This window comes from Macaca thibetana, chromosome 15 (genome assembly GCF_024542745.1).
Source record: "Macaca thibetana thibetana isolate TM-01 chromosome 15, ASM2454274v1, whole genome shotgun sequence".
In the NCBI taxonomy this organism is placed as follows: domain Eukaryota; kingdom Metazoa; phylum Chordata; class Mammalia; order Primates; family Cercopithecidae; genus Macaca; species Macaca thibetana.
Window position 1 is genome coordinate 4,284,643 of NC_065592.1, and position 15,234 is coordinate 4,299,876.

Below are 15,234 nucleotides of genomic sequence, written 5' to 3' on the forward strand. Positions count from 1 at the left end.
GGGCTGCTGGCTTCCATGTCTCTTCCTCCTGTCACTTCCCCCGGCGGTTATGGCAGGAGGAATGGAACCTCGTGGACCACATATAATACCTCCCAGGCCTTACTCGCTCCAGCAGACCCTACGGACTGGACTGTGTGGGACAGGCCTGCGGCCACAGCAGCCACCAGATGGGTTGGGACTGCAGGGTCCCTGTTAGGGCAGGGACGGGGGAGTGTCTGGCTGTTCTGGGACTCTGAGCTCAGGTGACGGATGGATGTGCCTTTCAGGACTGCAGGTGACGGACGGACATGCCTTTGGAGCAGTGCAGTGTGTGGGCACGTGCCAACCTCGCGTGCCGTCCTACTTTGAGGAGCGCCACCCTCGAGGCCTGCGTGGCAGCACCAGCAGATTCCAGGCAGTGGCGACTTGTCTCATCAACTCTGCAGAAAGGAGACGCGAATCCCCCCATGATTTCATGATATGTCACTTTCAAACAGTATGGGCCACTGAATAACAGAAAGTCTATAGGCATTTGGTATTTACCTAAAACTTTATACATTCAAATTGGCACCAAAACCTGTCTCCTCCCGGACTCCATCTAGAATGTCCTGGAGCAGCTGGAGGTGGCTCCCAGCACCCCGGGCCTCAAGCCTGCTAGGCTGTGCCAGGCTGTGCAGCCTGCCTCTGCGTGGGGCTGGCACACCTGGCAGGCCCCCTGACCCTGACCCTAGCCCAGCTGATACCTGTTGTTCCATCCCCCAGCCACAGGGCAGGGAACCAGCTGGTAGCCAACCTGGCTGTGCCCAGTAGTGGTTTGGACCCTGGGGATACCTGAGGTTGAGAGAGTGGCCCCCATCTGTGGCACACTGCTGACTGCACACACAGGGTGGCCTGAGGGGACAGGGGAAACGGGCTGTCTCTGCTCTCCCCTCCAGACCTGGTGTCCCTCTCTCTGAGACTGCGCCCCCCCCCCAGCCCTCCTGCAGCTCCTCTCCATCCCCTCCCACGTCGGCCCCCCCGGCTGTGCCCTGAGGGGTGGTCTAGTGGCCCGGCTCCAACTCTCTCCAGGCAGGAAGGCCCTGCAGCAGTGACCTCAGAGGAGTGGGCCCAGAAGCTGGGCCTGGGGCGGCCCCTGGAGAGCACTGAGAGGACAGACCCATGCAGCGGCCGAGGTGGAGGATCAGGTTTAATGGTCACTATGAGGGGTATCGTACACCGTTCCGAGCCCGGCCCCCGCCCCAGCCCTCCCTCAGCCGGGAACACAGCCAGGTGCCCTCAGACCCCTGGCTCTGCACAAGGGGGGCCTGCCCCCTACCCCAGCTATATACACGAGCGCCCATCCTGCCGACTGTGGACAAAAGCTGGGAGCTCCTCCGAGTCAGGAGCCCCTAGAGTCCACCAGCTGTGCGGCCGGGTCCCGGGGCCCACTGCGGTACCGGTGAGGTTCTTGAAACCCAGGACCCAGCCCCAGCCGGGCCCCTGCCAAGCCCCAGGCCTCTGTGCTGGGATGGAGCCTCCAGATTGAGGCTGGTAAAAGCTGAACTCAACAGCAGCAATGAGTGTGCTGGGTGAGCTTTGGGGGATGGGGAGCAGGCCCCACCCGGAGCCTCCTCTGAAGGAGGGGATGCTGCGCCCTTCCCTCCTGCTGCCCAGATGTCCCTGCCGGGTCTGGCGCCGGCTGAGGTCTGAGTAAGCGGGGAGAGGGGGTGGCAAGAGAAGTGGAAGTGAAAGCACAGACAGTCGGAGACTTGGCCAGTGCAGACAAAGCCAGAGACTCGGCCAGTGCAGACAGAGCCAGGCTGGGCAGCCTGGCGACGCTGGCCCCACACACACGGGCCACCCTGGTGCTGGTGATCGATACGGCAGGGAGGGGGTGGGCAGGGAGGGTCCTGAACACATGTGGGCTGCTGGGCTGGGGTGCCTATGCTGTAACTAGCAGCACAGTGCTTAACTAGTTAACAAGAAATGCTGCTTCCCTTTGAACTGTTTCGGGGATGTAGAAATTGCACTTATTTCTATGAACCCCATGGAGGGGATTCCCAAAGCCGAGCCTCCAGGCGAGGCATGGCAGGTCAGTGCCTGGCCGCTGAGCATCCACGGGCCATGGGGCGGGATCCTCCCGGCCCCCAGGGACTGAGGCCTCTGTGGCCATGGGTGCGGTGAGGACCGGAACCCACGGGGGGAACCTGAGCAACGTCTGAGGTGCCCTGAAGTGGCTCCAGGCAAGACCAGAGCCGCACAGTCCCAGGGAGCACGAGGCGGCCCAGCCCCAGGTCCCTGTGCAGACGGAGCGGCCTGATGGCGACTGGGCGGAGGCCTCTGCCCCTCACAAGACGTCGTCAAAGTCCAGCAGCTTCGAGTGCTGGCGGCTCTTCCAAAGGCGATACAGCCGGAAGTCAAAGTACGTCTCGATCATCTGCTTCCCTGGGCGGAGCGGGGGGCAGGAGGCTCAGGCCTGGCCAGCAGCCTCGGGATCCCACCCCACCGAGGCCCCACAGTGGCTGCAGAGCTTGGGCCCAGCCTGGGTAACTCACCTTGGGCTGAGAGCTCCAGGGGTGACTCGAAGGTGACCCTATAAGGAGTCATGAGGGTCCTGAGGTTCTGGAACAGCTGGAAGAAGGGGGGTGCCGTGAGTCTGAGGCAGAGAGATGGGGAAGGAGGAGGGGGGAAGAGATGGGGAGCAGGGCCCACCCTCTTTTCTCAGACCCCCCAAACCTGGCTGCACTCAGGCAAAAGGGATTTCTAGGGGAATGCCCGGGGCAAGGAAAAAAAAATGCCAGGAAACACGGAAGGCCCTGCCCTGTCTGTCCACGTTGGGGGTTTCCAGAGGCCTGGGGTGGGGCCTGGGAGTCACTGTACCTTCTCCCCATTGGGGTTCCCCAGAATGTAGCAGCCCATGATGTGGATGACGTTCGGCTCTGGGTTCACTTTACTCATCAGGCGGCTCAGCCGCTTCCAGAAGCTGGTGGAGAGGGGCGTGTCACCCAGTGGCAGGGACAGGCACCCCGCTCCACAGAGGGGACCGTGGGGGAGGGACACTCCGGAGCCTGGACTCTGCCTCCAGCCCTCCCCGCGCCCAGGGCACCCGGCTTCTCACTGAATCATGTCCTCTTCCTTCTCCACTTTGGCAAAGGTGGCCACCTTGTTCTTGAGCAGATAGAGGTGTCCAGGGCCTCCCTGTAAGAAGCTGTGGTCAGGCACCTGCTCCTCCTTCCTCCCCCTCTCCCACACACATGCACTCACGCACACGCGTGGGAGGTGTTTTTGGTCGTCCTCTCCTGGCCATGTCTCTTCCCCTTGGTCTCCCTGACCCTACGCCTCTTCCCCTTGGTCTCCCCTCCAAACACCTCTTCTTCTTCATCTCCCCCACCACATCTCTTTCCCTTGGTCCTCCACAACGTCTACATCTCTTCCCCTTGGTCCCCCCCTCACCATGTCTCTTCCCCTTGGTGCCCTCCCAGGTCTCTTCCCCTTGGTTCCCCCACCCCATGCCTCTTCCCCTTGATCTTCCCCCACCCTGCCACGATTCTTCTCCTGGGCCAGAGAACACTGAGCCCCACCTGGCAGAAAATCAGCATCTTCCAGATCTTGGCTCCCTTGTGGTAGACATTCAGCTTCCTCTCTATCTCCTCTGTGGGAGAGTGGGTGTGAGCGCTGCGGCTCCCACCCCAGCCCCAGGGGCACCCCCTGCCTGTGTCTGCTCTCCCAGCCCCAGGACCAGCAGAGAGGGGCCAACGACACACATACCAAGGATGTCCTCGAAGGTTGCGTGCTCATGGTCCTGGGGACAGACACAGGCCACAAGGCCACATCAGGGCTGCGTCAGAGCCAGCAGTGTCACAGCCCGCTGGGGACCTGGGGTGCCAGCGCTGGCCCAGCGTGGGGCTGCAGGAGGGGATCTGTGGGGGCAGGCCTGGGGCGGGACTCACGTAGAGGATGGGGATGATGGAGGGGTCGTCCCGGCGGATGATGGTGGGGATGTACTCAGCCTTGGGCACCTTGGAGGAAATGAGCTAGGGAGACAAAGAGCTGCTCAGGGGCCCCAGGCCCATCCAAAAGCCGAGGGGCTGTGGGAGCCCCCATGAGGCTACCTTCTGGCTGCCAGGCAGCCCAAGGGTACAGCCCTGTGAGACCCCCTCCCGCAGGCAGCCGGAGAAGGCTGCGTGGTCCCAGGCAGAGCTGGCTGGACTCTTGGGACAGGGCCGAGTCCTGCTGGGGTGCAGAGGAGCACTGCCCGGGCTGGGCCTCACCATGACCTTTGGTGGCACGAAGCCCTCGGTGTCGCACGCCACGGCCTCCAGGCCCTTCTCTGTGTCCCAGTCCAGGTCCTCGAAGGCCTCGTCCAGCGTGCAGTGGGAGCTCTGCAGGTCACTGCCTGGGAAGCAAGAGGGTCACCAAGACAGCAGGCCTGCTAGCACCTCCTGTCCTGGCCACGGCCCCGAGGCCCACGGGGCCCGAAAGGCCCATCCCGGAGGGTCCTCCAAGCAAGTGAGAGGACTATGCAGAGGCCGCCGCCAGCCCGGCAGGACAGGCCTGCGGACACCACTGAGTAGCGGCCTGATGTGGGGAGGGAGACCCTGGTGCCAGGCTGGTGGACGGCGCGTGCAGGCATCAGCTCCAGCCAAGTAGGCAGGGCGCCTGGGAGGGAGTGGGGGCGGGCACTGCAGTCCCCTGCCCCTCAAGGCCTCTTGCGAGTGGCAGTGGGCACAGCCCTACAGGCGCCCCCGGCCAGCACTGCCGCAGCCGTTAAGTTAGCCCCATTTTTGAGATCGGAGATGCTGAGGGCGTCCCCATCTCACAAATAGGTAAACCAAGGCTCAGAGTGCAAAAGCGCAGCCCAGCGGCCCTGGCAGGGGACCCCCAGCAGGGGTCTAGGGTCTAGGGGAGGCTCTGGGAAAGGTGGGCGGGCCTGTGCGGGGCACCTACTGTCTCGGGAGTCGTGGGAAGTATCGGCTTTCATGGGGGTGGGGTCGCTCCAGGACCGGCTGAAGCTCCGCTCGCGCCGCTCAGCGAACGCTGCAGAGAGCAAAACCCGCATTAGCGAGCGGGCGAGGTGGGGCCTCTGGAGACTCAGGCCCCAGGCAAGGGGACCGCGGGGACCCTGGGCAGAGAAAGCTGATGTGGGTGTGGCCTGAGGCACAGGAAGCAGACACAGACCGGAGACTCAGTAGGTTCAGGGGCAGGATCTGCGAACACTGGGGCGGGGCCAGAGGCGGAGTCTGGGAGAGGAGGAGCCTGTCGGGCTGGGGGCGTGGCCGGGAGGGGAGGAGCCTGTGCCAGGCTGGGGGCGTGGCTGGAAGGGGAGGAGCCTGTGCCGGGCTGGGGCGTGGCTGGCAGGGGAGGAGCCTGTGCCAGGCTGGGGGCGTGGCTGGCAGGGGAGGAGCCTGTGCCGGGTTGGGGGCGTAGCTGAGAGTAGAAGCCTTGTCGGGCTGGGGGCACGGCTGGGCGGGGAGGAGCCTGTGCCGGGTTGGGGGCGTGGCTGGGAGGGGAGGAGCCTGAGGCAGGGCCTGGCTGGGGTTAGGGCGGGCGCGGGGTGGAGGGGGGGGTCGTTCTCAGCACAGCTAGCAGCACGCAAAGCCCCAACCAGCCAAGCGCAACGCCGGCCCCCCACCCCCGCCCCACAGGGCCTTACTCTGGGCCTTCACCCTCCGGCTGCCGACCATGCGCAGGTGTTTGCGGAAGTTCCTGGGGGAGAAGTGAGGGGCTGAAGGCCTTGAGGGGGTGGCGGCAGCCCCTGCCCACCTAGTCCCCGTCGGGCTAGCGCTCTACTCTCACCCCTTCGGTGTGGGAAGCCAGTGCTCTCCCTGGGTCCTGGCACCACCTCCCACCCAAAGGCAAATCCCACCCAGTGCTCTCCCCACGAGAGCCTTCCAGGGCTCCCCTTCGCCTCCAGAACAAAGGTGCAGTGCCTGGCGCTCTGGATCAAGCTTCCTCCGAAGCTGCCTTCCCAGGCTCTGACCTTCCATCCTCGCCCGGGACTCACACCCTGAGCCTCCACGCCCATGTGGCTGAGGATCCAGCCTGCCTGTGCTGCAGCAGAGCGGGGCTCCTGTCTGCACCACCCCATGGCGGGCTGGGGGCCTGCAGGAGCCCCCTCTCCTGCTCTGTGTCCTTGAGCCACCTCAGGGGCAGGTCCTCTCCTCCACCAAACTTTGGACCCTGCCAAGGCCCAACATCCGAAACGGGCAAAAAAGTTCCCCAGACATAGCTCTGTAGTTGGAGCGGGGGAGGGGGGCCTTGCCTCTGGCCCCATCCCAGACAGAGACCCGTGCCCTCGGAATGCAGGACTGAGGGTGAGATGCTTTCCTGCAGCCCGGGCCACATGGCCTCTCCTGCCTGCCACGTCCCCAGAGCAGGGCCAGGCCAGTGGTCGCCACCACCCTTCCCCCATCAGGTCTGCCAGGGCCGAGGGGGCCCAGGCCAGGCCAGCACAGACCAGAGATGGACCCTGGTGGCGAGTGGCTGGCAGGCCCTACCTCTGGATTACAGACGCGGAATCATTCTCCCGTTTCCGGCGCTTCCTCTCCGCGTAGCCCCTGAACACCCTGGGAAACCACCGCGAGTCAGCACTGCCCTTGGCCAGAGGCAGGAGGGACACAGACGTGGGGACAGTGGTGCGAGCAGAGGGCCCAGCAGGGCGTCTGGGGCATGGGGCCAGGCAGAGGAGTCCCAGCCTGCCTCACCTGTTGAGGCCCAGCTCCCAGCAGGCCCTGCTGCGACCTCGGTGCCCGCTGGGAGCCAGGCCCACAGAGAGTGGCACTCCCTCAAGACCCAGGTCCCTGGCCTGCCCAAACCTATTTGGGGGTGGGAGGGTCTCCCCAGGGACAACGGCTGTGCCCTTAGGCACCAAGTCATACAGGTACTTACGAGATGCTGAAGCCAGGGCCAAAAGGGATGGCGTGAGAGAGAAGACACAGTGAGCTCAACCCTGGGCCTCCCCTCAGCCCCCACCCGGCCCCTGCAGTTCCCTTCTTGTCACTGACCCAGTAGATCCCTCACAGGTAACCCAGCCGCCAGCAGGATGCTGGCTACACTGCCAGCCAGCCCTGAATAGGCAATGGAAGCTTATGTCACTGCAGCCCATGCCACCAGGACCGGTTGCTGAGACCGGGCAGCCTGAGGCTGGGAGTGGGGTGGACTCCCCCTGTGCAGGGCACTTCTTTGGTGTGGGGGCCACTGCAGCAAAGGGAACTTCCCTGGAAGGAACCCCAAAACAGAAAACCCAGATGTATGTCCAGACAGAGAAGAGCAGGTCCCTGGGGGGACCCCAAAACTGTCATTACCTGTGGCACATATGAAACAGAAGTAGGCTTCTATTTGGGGGTTGAGGGAGGGCAGACACAGGCTGAGGAGAGGGGATGGGAGGAGGAGAACCACGCCACACCCCACACCCCACTGACAGCTCATCAGCTGCAGCCCTGGGCCGGGTCCCCTGACCAGAGGACTGTGGGGTGGCTGGGCACCAGCCATGGGAGGGGAAGAGCAGCCAGCCATGGCCTCCCTGGCAGGCCTGGCACAGGATGGGCACATGGGGCTGTTCAGAAGCAGCCACCCTGGTAGGCCCAGAGGCTGGGAAAAAGCCGTGTTTCCTGAGCAGCAGAAGGAGGCCACCCGGCCCTGACCCCACATCGTGGAACAAGACTCACGCTTGCATAGTTGTGGTTGCTGTCTGGAAGCTGAAAAGATTTTCCTTGGGGAACCAGGTACGAATGGGGATGTCGTCTAAAAGAGACAAAAAGGAGCGGTGGCTGGGTGAGGTCTCTCCCTCCCTGTTGGGAAGCAGATGCTTCTGAGTCCGGGGGTCAGCGGCAGTGGGCAGCCAGGGCGGGTGGGGGGAGGCTGGCGCAGGGTGGCATCCCCCCACGGGCCCAGAGGGCAGTGCTCGAATGTCTGCTGCTCACTCACCAAGACCACGGTCTTGGTGACTTGACGCTTTGATTTTTTTTGGCTTAACTTTCCCTTTGGCCACCCAAAGTTTGAGGAACATTCCTTTGAAAGCACGGTCTGTCTCCAGGAGGCCCAGGAAAAAAATGCATCTGTTTCCCTCGGGCATCTGAGGCTTTCTCCACAGCCCCCATGCTCTAGCTGGAGGCCCTCGCTGAGGCTAGAGACCACCTTGCTGAGGGTTGTCCCCTTCCCAGGGGCCCCACAGCCTTTCCCTGATGCCCAAGTGTGGGGACCGTGGAGTGACTTTCTGCCTGGTGGACAAGCTACCACGCAACTCAACAGTCCTGGGGAAACGGGCCCACTGCCTGGCTGGGCCCCAACAGCTTCCCAGGACTCTTGGAGGGCAGCCCAATCTCCTGATTAAGTGGTGTTTCCTCCCTATATATCCCTTAAGATCCTCCCAGGCCCCCTCCTCTGGGAAGCACTCCTTGATTGACCTGGTGCTAGCCGGGCCAAAGCGGACTGTGAGGCCTGGCAGATTTTGCTGAGGAGCTGAGGGAACTCACAGCTCATAGGGTGTGGAGGCAGCAGCAGGAGCCTGCTGGGTTTAATCTTGAGTCCGCTGGCATACTGTGACCTGAGCACCCATCCCCTGTTCCAAGCCTCACAGTGGCTGCTGCTGTCAGACCCTGGCAGTGGCATGTACCCCCAAACCTGTCCATGCCCCGACACAAGCCCCTCACCAGACACACGGTCAACACTGTACATCCTCTCCAGCTTCTTGCGGCGGCCAGAGGTCTCAGGCAGAGGCGGCTGGTCCAGACCAAAGGCCCGAGGGGTGGGGCCAGGAGCCAGCTGTGCACATCCGGGGCATTCCTTGGAGCCCTGGCGGCTGCCAGCCCAGCTCTGGCAGGGCCTGCTGACATCCTCCCGGCTGCCGCCAGGGCTGGCGCGCAGGGGCTGGCTGTGGTGGTGAGGGTGCCGCTGCCGCCGCCCCTTCACCACCGCCAGCTCAATGGCCTCCGCCTCGGGGCTGGGCAGCAGGGCAGGCTCCCCAGAGATGGTGTACACTCGAGGCTGGGGGCCCTCGCCTGCGGGCTTCCTAATGCCGGGCTCCTCTGAGAGGCTGCCCTCGTAGCAGCCGTTGGAGACGAGGGACAGGCGGCGCTTGTTCTGGGGGGCCGGCTGCATCTCGGGGGACCCGTCGTGGCCAGAGTAGGCATCAGCCAGCAGGTGATCTGGGAGAGACACTGGGTGAGCCTGCAGCGGCGTGGCCCCCCGCTGCTGGTTTCATAGCAGGCCGAAGGCAGAGAATACCCAATGGGCACCTGGCGTCTGTCGGGGGCTGGGGCTGCTCAAACCCTAGTCACTGGCATGTTTCTGAGCCCCTCACTCCTATCTGGGCCTGAAGCCCCTGCATGTGTGTGGGGGCGGGGTGACTCCGCGCTACCTGTGTGCGGTCCTGCTGGGTAGGAACACGCAGGCCACCCCCCAGCCTGCGATCGCACCGTTTGCCTGGTGCCAACTTCCCCCTCCCCCCACCAGCTGGCCCCCAGAGGCAGTGGTGCCAGCCCTGGGGGAGCCAGGAGGCCTGTTGCCATGCCAACGGCCCAGGCGGGGTGGGTGCCATGGTGACGAGCGGCTGGGAACTGCTCCTGGGGCTCGGGCAGGGAGGGCAGGGGATGTGAGGAAGCCAGGCCGGCAGGGCGCCCGGCCCACGCGCAACCAATGCCCCTCACGCTCCACCCCCGGAGGCAGGGATCAGCATCCCCTGGGCTGGGGGGTCTGGGCGGCCCTGGCATGGCCTCGCGTGCCCTACCTGCGCCGTTGCGGTTCTCAGGGTGACTCTGGGACAGGTACTCTCCAAACGCTCGAGCTGCTCTGAGGGTGGACAGAGAGGGCACGGTCGGAGGCCACGGCACGACCCTCCCAAACACAGGGCGGCACAAGAGCCGGGGAGCCGGTCCCCAGCCAGGCCTTAGGCGTCTGGAGGGAGGGTCGGGGGTCGCCCCCTCCGGGAACCCACACACCCTTGGTACTGGTGCGCCCTGGCCAGGCCTGCAGGCCCGGCCCCTGCCCGTTGGCCCGTGGAGAGGGGTCGCGAGGCTGGTTAGCTGCTGTTCCCTGGGGAACCGAGGCCACTCCCGACCCGGGGGGTGCGCTCGCCCACCATGCGCTCGCGAGGGGAGGGGACAGGAGGGCAGGGCAGGGGGCCAGGAAGAGGGAGGCGCGGCGAGAAGCCAGAGGAGGGGGCGCGGGACGCGGGGAGGGCGCCGCAGTGGGAAAGGCTGGGGCCCGGGAGCCCGGGGAGCACCGCGGGGCAGGGGCGGACTCGGGCGGGGTCGGGGGTCCGGGGCGGGGTAGCACTCACCGCACTTTGGCCGCCACCGAGGACATGGCCTCGCTCCTCAGCGCCCTCCTCCTGGAGGCGGCGGCGCCCATGGTCGAGGCGGCGGCGCATCCCCCGGGCCTCAGAGCGCGCCCCGCGCCCGCCGCCTCCGCCGGGGTAGCCGCGCCGCGCCGGGGGTCGCGCTTGGGCTTGGGTTCGGGGTCTCGCTCGGGCTCCGACTCGGGCTCGGGCTCGGGCTCGGGGTCGGGCCCGGGCCCCGCATGGCCGCACCCGGCGCTCCGCGCGTGCCGCCGCTCCCGGGAGAGCGCTGCCCGGACCGAGGGCTGGCCCCGCCCATCGTGACGTCAGGACCCGGGCGGGCTCGGAGGGGCACTCGGTCCCGCCCACTGTGACGTCAGGGCCCGGGAGCGCTCGGAGAGGACAAGTGACCCCGCCCACCGTGACGTCAGGGCTCGGGTTGGGGGCGGGGCCGGACGGCCTGGCTCCGCGCCCTCTCGTCCAGGCCTCCAGAGCGGGGAAACTGAGGCCAGCGGCCGCCTGTTCGCAAAGTCCTGGGCCCTCGGCCCTCATGATCTGCAGGGGTCACAGGGCGGCCGATTCTCCCTCCCCTTACACAAAAGGGCTCCCTGTGCAGTTTGGGACCTGGAAACTGAAGGGGAAGCCGGTTTAGGGGCACCCAGTGTGCTCGAGGCCAGAGGGAGCCAGAGGGTCCTGTCCTGGTCCTGGGAGCCACAGCTCCACGCAGACTCTGGGAGCCCTACCTGCCTGGCCTGCAGTTGCCACCCTAGGGGCTCTCAGGCCCCAGCAGTGGGGTCATTTGAGGATGGCTGGGGACTGCCCAACCTCGGCGACCACCCATATCAGGGACAGCCAGTAGTGTTTCTTTGCGACAGGGACCTCAGCCCGGGGGACACGTCCAACACTCAGATCCACCTTTATTGAAACATCACATGGCAGCATCAGGGCTCCCACACCTCACAGGGCTTCGGGGGCCTCACAGGGCTGCAGCGGGTTCACAGGGCTCCGGGGGGGTTCACAGGGCTCCGGGGGGGCTCACAGGGCAGCAGGGAGGCTCACAGGGCTGCAGGGGGTCAGAGGGCTTTGGGGGGCCTCACAGGGGTGCAGGGGGGCTGAGAGAGCAGCAGGGAGGCTCATAGGGCTGCAGCAGGTTCACAGGGCTTTGGGGGGCCTCACAGGGCTGCAGGGGGCTCACAGGGCTCTCACAGGGCTGCAGGAAGGGTTCACAGGGCTGCAGGTAGGCTCATAGGGCTTTGGGGGGCCTCACAGGACTGCAGGGGGGCTGACAGAGCAGCAGGGAGGCTCACAGGGCAATAGGGGGTTCACAGAGCTTCGGGGCCCTCACAGGACTGCAGGGGGGCTCACAGGGATGCAGGGGGTTCACAGGGCTTCAGGGGCCTCACAGGGCTGCAGGGGGAGCTCACAGGGCCCTGTGTGCAGGGCTGCAGGTACAGAGAAGAGGCCCAGAGAATCCTAACACAGCCTGGGGCTCCGGGGAAAGCTGGGGCTTCCAGCAGGGCAGGTACAGAGGACCCTAGGAGTTGGCAGCAGCCTCAGCCTTGGGGACAGTCCCACAGAAGACACTGCATCTGGGCTCTTTAGCACAGGCCTCTACCCATCCTGGTCAGAGGAGCCCTCGGACAGTTTTGGGAAAGCCAGGCTGGGGTGTCCATGCTGCAGCAAGGACTCGTCCTCCTGCAAGCAGACCGTATGTTGCACGTGAGGACTAGGCAGGGCCGAGGCTGTGCAGCGCTGGTAACCCAGTGGGACCACAGGGAGGGAGTGTCCGGCTCAGGGCGAGGCACTGAGGCTCAGCTGCGGGCATGAGGTGGGGCCACGCCCAGCTACTCACCGAGTCCGAGCCCCGCTCCGCCGAGGTACTCTGGAAGTCTGCGTATGCATCCCTGGGGACGTCCAGCAGCTCCTCCTCATACTCCGTCTGGTAATCAGATTCGTCTGGCGCCGAGGGTAGGGCCACATCAGTTCCCTCCCAAGGAAGGGACCATGCCCAGCACAGCCACACTCAGAGGCAGAACTGGTCACAGATGCCCACCCCTGCCCCTAGGTGGCCAGGGGCCCCACAGGCAGCCACCTGGTCCCAGGGCAGCCCTGCACACCACCCCTGGTTCTGTCTGCCTCCAGCCTTGCCCCAGCATATCACTTGGTAGGTCTTCCACAAGGGCAAGGGGTGGGTAGACACTCCTCCCCTTGTCAGCCAGGCACCCTTAGGGCTCCCGCACCCCAGACCAGGCCTCTGTGGACAGCAGCTGCCTTGCCCAGGGCTCTCTCAGCCCACAGCAGCCACGAGAAGGCGTCTCCCGGGAGAATGTCCAGTTCTGCTGTCAGGAGGCCACTGGCCGAAGGCCCAAGCGCAGGGCCCTGGATGGAGCGTGGAGGGGAGTGGCCCTTCTGGCCCTGCTGCCCCTCCAACAAGCAGCCTTCATTCCCATTCCCACTGGGTGGGGTGGTTCTACCTCAGGCCTGAGGTGTGGCTGGGACTTGGGGTGAATGAAGGGCAGAGGCTGGGTGGCCCAGGGTGGTCAAAGTCCCACTGCTGTGGGTACACGTGGTGCCCGGGACGGAGGAGCGCCACCAAGCACCCCAGCTGCCATAGCGTGGGCATGGACGTGGGCAGGGGGGGAGGCCGTGGACCACTGGGGTGGGGGCGTCGAGCCCAACACAGCATCAGGAGGCCACGCAGCCGCGAGCACCTCATCTTGGGCCTCCACTCACCATCCACCATGGCGGGCTTGGCGGGCTCAATGCAAGACACAATTTCAGCAAGGTCCGTGAAGGAGGCGTTGGGACAGGTGAGGACCTGGGGGTGGGGTGAGGACAGCATGTTGCCCGTGGACACCCACCTGCCAGTCCCCAGCCTGCTTCCTGTGGGAAGGCCCCACCCACCCTGTGCCCTCTCTGTAGCCTCCGCCTGCCCCCCAAGTTGGGGCAGGGGCAGGGGCTGGGGAGATGCGCAGTCCTGAGCAATCCTTGTCCTAGCCCTGGAGTCTTTGACCAGTGGGGCAGGGCCTGTGGCCTGAGGACCTGGGCGTGGCCTGGGGAGCTGGGCGTGGCCTGGGGAGCTGGGCGTGGTCCTGGCGCCCGCACTCACCTCACTGGAGGGCCTCTTGCTTGGGCCCTGCTGGTCGCGCAGCATCTTCTCCAGCACGCCACTGCGGCCCCAGATGTCAAACACCGTGCGCCCGTGCTGGTACCCCACTTCCTGTGCACACCCCCAGGGCCCCGTCAGGAGGTGTGGGGAGCCCCCCACTTCCTGTCTTCTCAAAAGGGGGAAGCGGGGAGGGGCAGCCACCGGAGTGCCCTCCGCCCGCCTCCGCCGCTGCGGGTGTGGCCGGCACTCACGCAGATCTCGTTGAACTTGCTGAAGTCCAGGGTGCCGTAGCTGTCGATAGGGGGGCGCAGGTACTCGCAGTAGTCACTGCTCTTCACCACCTCCAGCTGCCGCACGCAGCACACGTAGGCCAGGCGCGTCTGAATCTCCGCCATGTTCAACACCTGCTACCGTCACAGCCGCCTGAGTCTCCTGCCCTGGCCCCTACCCCGTCCCAGCATGGCCCGTAGTGCAGGACAGGTTCTGGGGACCCATCCTCCGACCTGGGGCTGCGGGGAGAGGGTAGCAGCTCCCGGCCGGGGTTCCTCCCTGCGGGCTGCCACAGCCTTCAGGCCCGTCTGGCCTCGTCCCTTCTTTCCCCGGAGCTGGGCTCAGGCAGGGGTGGTGAGGGGTGGCCCCAGACCTGCTGGCCTCAGAGCCCAGGAGTGGCCCCCACTTCCCTGCCGCAGGACAGGTGTGGGGCTGCAGGGAGGAGCCGCAGGGACAGCCCAGCTCGCCCGGTAGCACCCCACCTTGACTTTCGTGGCCAAGGGGTTCCAGCGTTTCCACAGCAGCCACCAGCCAGACAGCGCATCCCCATAGTTGGTGAGGTCCGTCTCATCTCGGCTGCCCACATCAATGGCAATCACCACTTTTGCCCCCATGGACCGGGCCACATCCGCTAGGGAGAAGCCAGCCCTGGTTACCCCCTGGACAGGCATGCAGAGCCAGGGGACGGGGACAGAGCCTGCCTCCCCGAGACCTGACCTGGGGGCTGTGGGGTCTCCTTTCTGCCGTTACACCTTCTAGAGGCAGAAGACCCACACGCCCAGCTCAGAGGGCAGCTGTGGGCACACAGCTGTGTCCTGGGCCATTCTGACCACATATCCCACAGGTGACAGGAGTGGCCTGGTCCCCAGCAAGGCCGACACCTGCAGGCTGTTAGTTTCTGACTGTGGGCACAGATGGGGCTTAATTGCTCCCAGTTACTCAACTTGGCCTTTGTTCTGCACGCTGCTGAGCTGACTAACAGGGCCATATGCTGGAGCACATGCTGCCGGTGCCTGCGTGTGCGTGTACACGCGTGTGCATGTTCTCGGAGCTCTGATGCCAGCCTGACATTTTTCCTTGGCACACTCTAAGGAAAACGTGTTCCAGCCCAGCCTTCTCGGAGCAAAGGCAGCAGCAGCAGGGGCCGTGGGGCGGTGTGACCCAGGAGCCTGTGCTCCTGTCAGGTGTGGTCCCCACAACCGCAGTACCTGGGAGGTTGTTGATGTAGCCCCCATCCATCAGCAGGTGTCCGTCCTTGGGGTCACAGAGAGGGGGCATGTAACCGGACAGGGACATGCTGGCACGCACATACCGCCACAGGGAGCCTGGGGAGGGGGCCCGGAGTCGCTGGTTACCCAGAGGAGGCTTATCCTGGGTCCAGGGGTCAGGGCCTTGCCTCTGCAGTCCTGGAGCTGGTAGGTCCCACCTCACTGAGGCCGCCTCCACAAAAGGAAGCACATGGCCCAAGGGCTGAACGAAATTGAGTTCTTTCTCTGGGGTCGCACTGCATTAGGTGTGCCCAGGACTTCCAACTGCTGTGACTCCCTCACCCCAGGAGTGAGGGAGCCCCTCACTTTGTCCTCCCACATGATGTCCATCAGTCTAGCCCACATCACTGATT

At 65.2% G+C, this 15,234-nt stretch overlaps 5 protein-coding genes across 22 annotated transcripts in view; 3 read left to right on the forward strand and 2 right to left on the reverse strand.

Annotated features, from left to right (window-relative positions):
* LOC126937100 (uncharacterized) overlaps positions 1-1,254 on the forward strand; it is an 8,241-nt gene extending 6,987 nt beyond the window's left edge. Inside the window, exon 2 of the mRNA XM_050760376.1 lies at positions 267-1,254. Within this exon, the coding sequence (XP_050616333.1) occupies positions 267-348 (82 nt within the window). The 3' untranslated portion in view covers positions 349-1,254. The remainder of the gene's footprint in view (positions 1-266) is intronic.
* The window catches only part of MRPL41 (mitochondrial ribosomal protein L41), a 232,279-nt gene that overhangs the window by 132,709 nt on the left and 84,336 nt on the right, over positions 1-15,234 (forward strand). Inside the window, exon 1 of one of the 4 annotated variants that reach the window (XM_050760463.1) lies at positions 2,796-2,799. The exons of the other annotated variants lie outside the window; for them this stretch is intronic. The gene's annotated coding sequence lies outside the window, so the exon portion shown is untranslated. Of the gene's footprint in view, positions 1-2,795; positions 2,800-15,234 lie in introns of those variants that run through there. 4 annotated transcript variants of the gene reach the window in all.
* Positions 1-15,234, forward strand: part of LOC126937122 (40S ribosomal protein S17-like) — a 136,853-nt gene that overhangs the window by 112,432 nt on the left and 9,187 nt on the right. Inside the window, exon 1 of one of the 4 annotated variants that reach the window (XM_050760477.1) lies at positions 11,649-11,653. The exons of 2 other annotated variants lie outside the window; for them this stretch is intronic. The gene's annotated coding sequence lies outside the window, so the exon portion shown is untranslated. Of the gene's footprint in view, positions 1-11,648; positions 11,654-13,882; positions 13,889-15,234 lie in introns of those variants that run through there. One more of the 4 variants, XM_050760480.1, reaches the window with a different exon arrangement.
* NSMF (NMDA receptor synaptonuclear signaling and neuronal migration factor) lies at positions 1,148-10,570 on the reverse strand. Of its 8 annotated transcripts, none has more exons than XM_050760058.1 (16): positions 10,238-10,570; positions 9,686-9,747; positions 8,610-9,104; positions 7,885-7,983; positions 7,626-7,701; positions 6,456-6,524; positions 5,612-5,664; positions 4,906-4,995; positions 4,230-4,354; positions 3,909-3,992; positions 3,727-3,760; positions 3,540-3,610; positions 3,077-3,156; positions 2,839-2,941; positions 2,514-2,589; positions 1,148-2,403 (listed from the first exon to the last, which is right to left on the reverse strand). In XM_050760058.1, the coding sequence occupies exons 1-16, from the start codon at positions 10,306-10,308 to the stop codon at positions 2,306-2,308; spliced, it is 1,686 nt and encodes a 561-aa protein (XP_050616015.1). In that variant the 5' UTR covers positions 10,309-10,570; the 3' UTR covers positions 1,148-2,305. The 8 variants fall into 8 exon arrangements, with proteins under 8 accessions (XP_050616015.1, XP_050616020.1, XP_050616018.1 ...); XM_050760063.1 differs by having other exon boundaries at positions 9,686-9,742; positions 10,238-10,339; XM_050760061.1 differs by lacking the exon at positions 7,885-7,983.
* Positions 10,665-15,234, reverse strand: part of PNPLA7 (patatin like phospholipase domain containing 7) — an 86,648-nt gene continuing 82,078 nt past the window's right edge. For all 5 annotated transcript variants that reach the window (XM_050759721.1, XM_050759720.1, XM_050759719.1 and 2 more), the window contains 7 exons: positions 14,822-14,938; positions 14,096-14,244; positions 13,595-13,747; positions 13,344-13,454; positions 12,968-13,052; positions 12,087-12,190; positions 10,665-11,929 (listed from right to left, as the gene is read on the reverse strand). In XM_050759721.1, the coding sequence (XP_050615678.1) occupies positions 11,846-11,929; positions 12,087-12,190; positions 12,968-13,052; positions 13,344-13,454; positions 13,595-13,747; positions 14,096-14,244; positions 14,822-14,938 (803 nt within the window). In that variant the 3' untranslated portion in view covers positions 10,665-11,845. The remainder of the gene's footprint in view (positions 11,930-12,086; positions 12,191-12,967; positions 13,053-13,343; positions 13,455-13,594; positions 13,748-14,095; positions 14,245-14,821; positions 14,939-15,234) is intronic.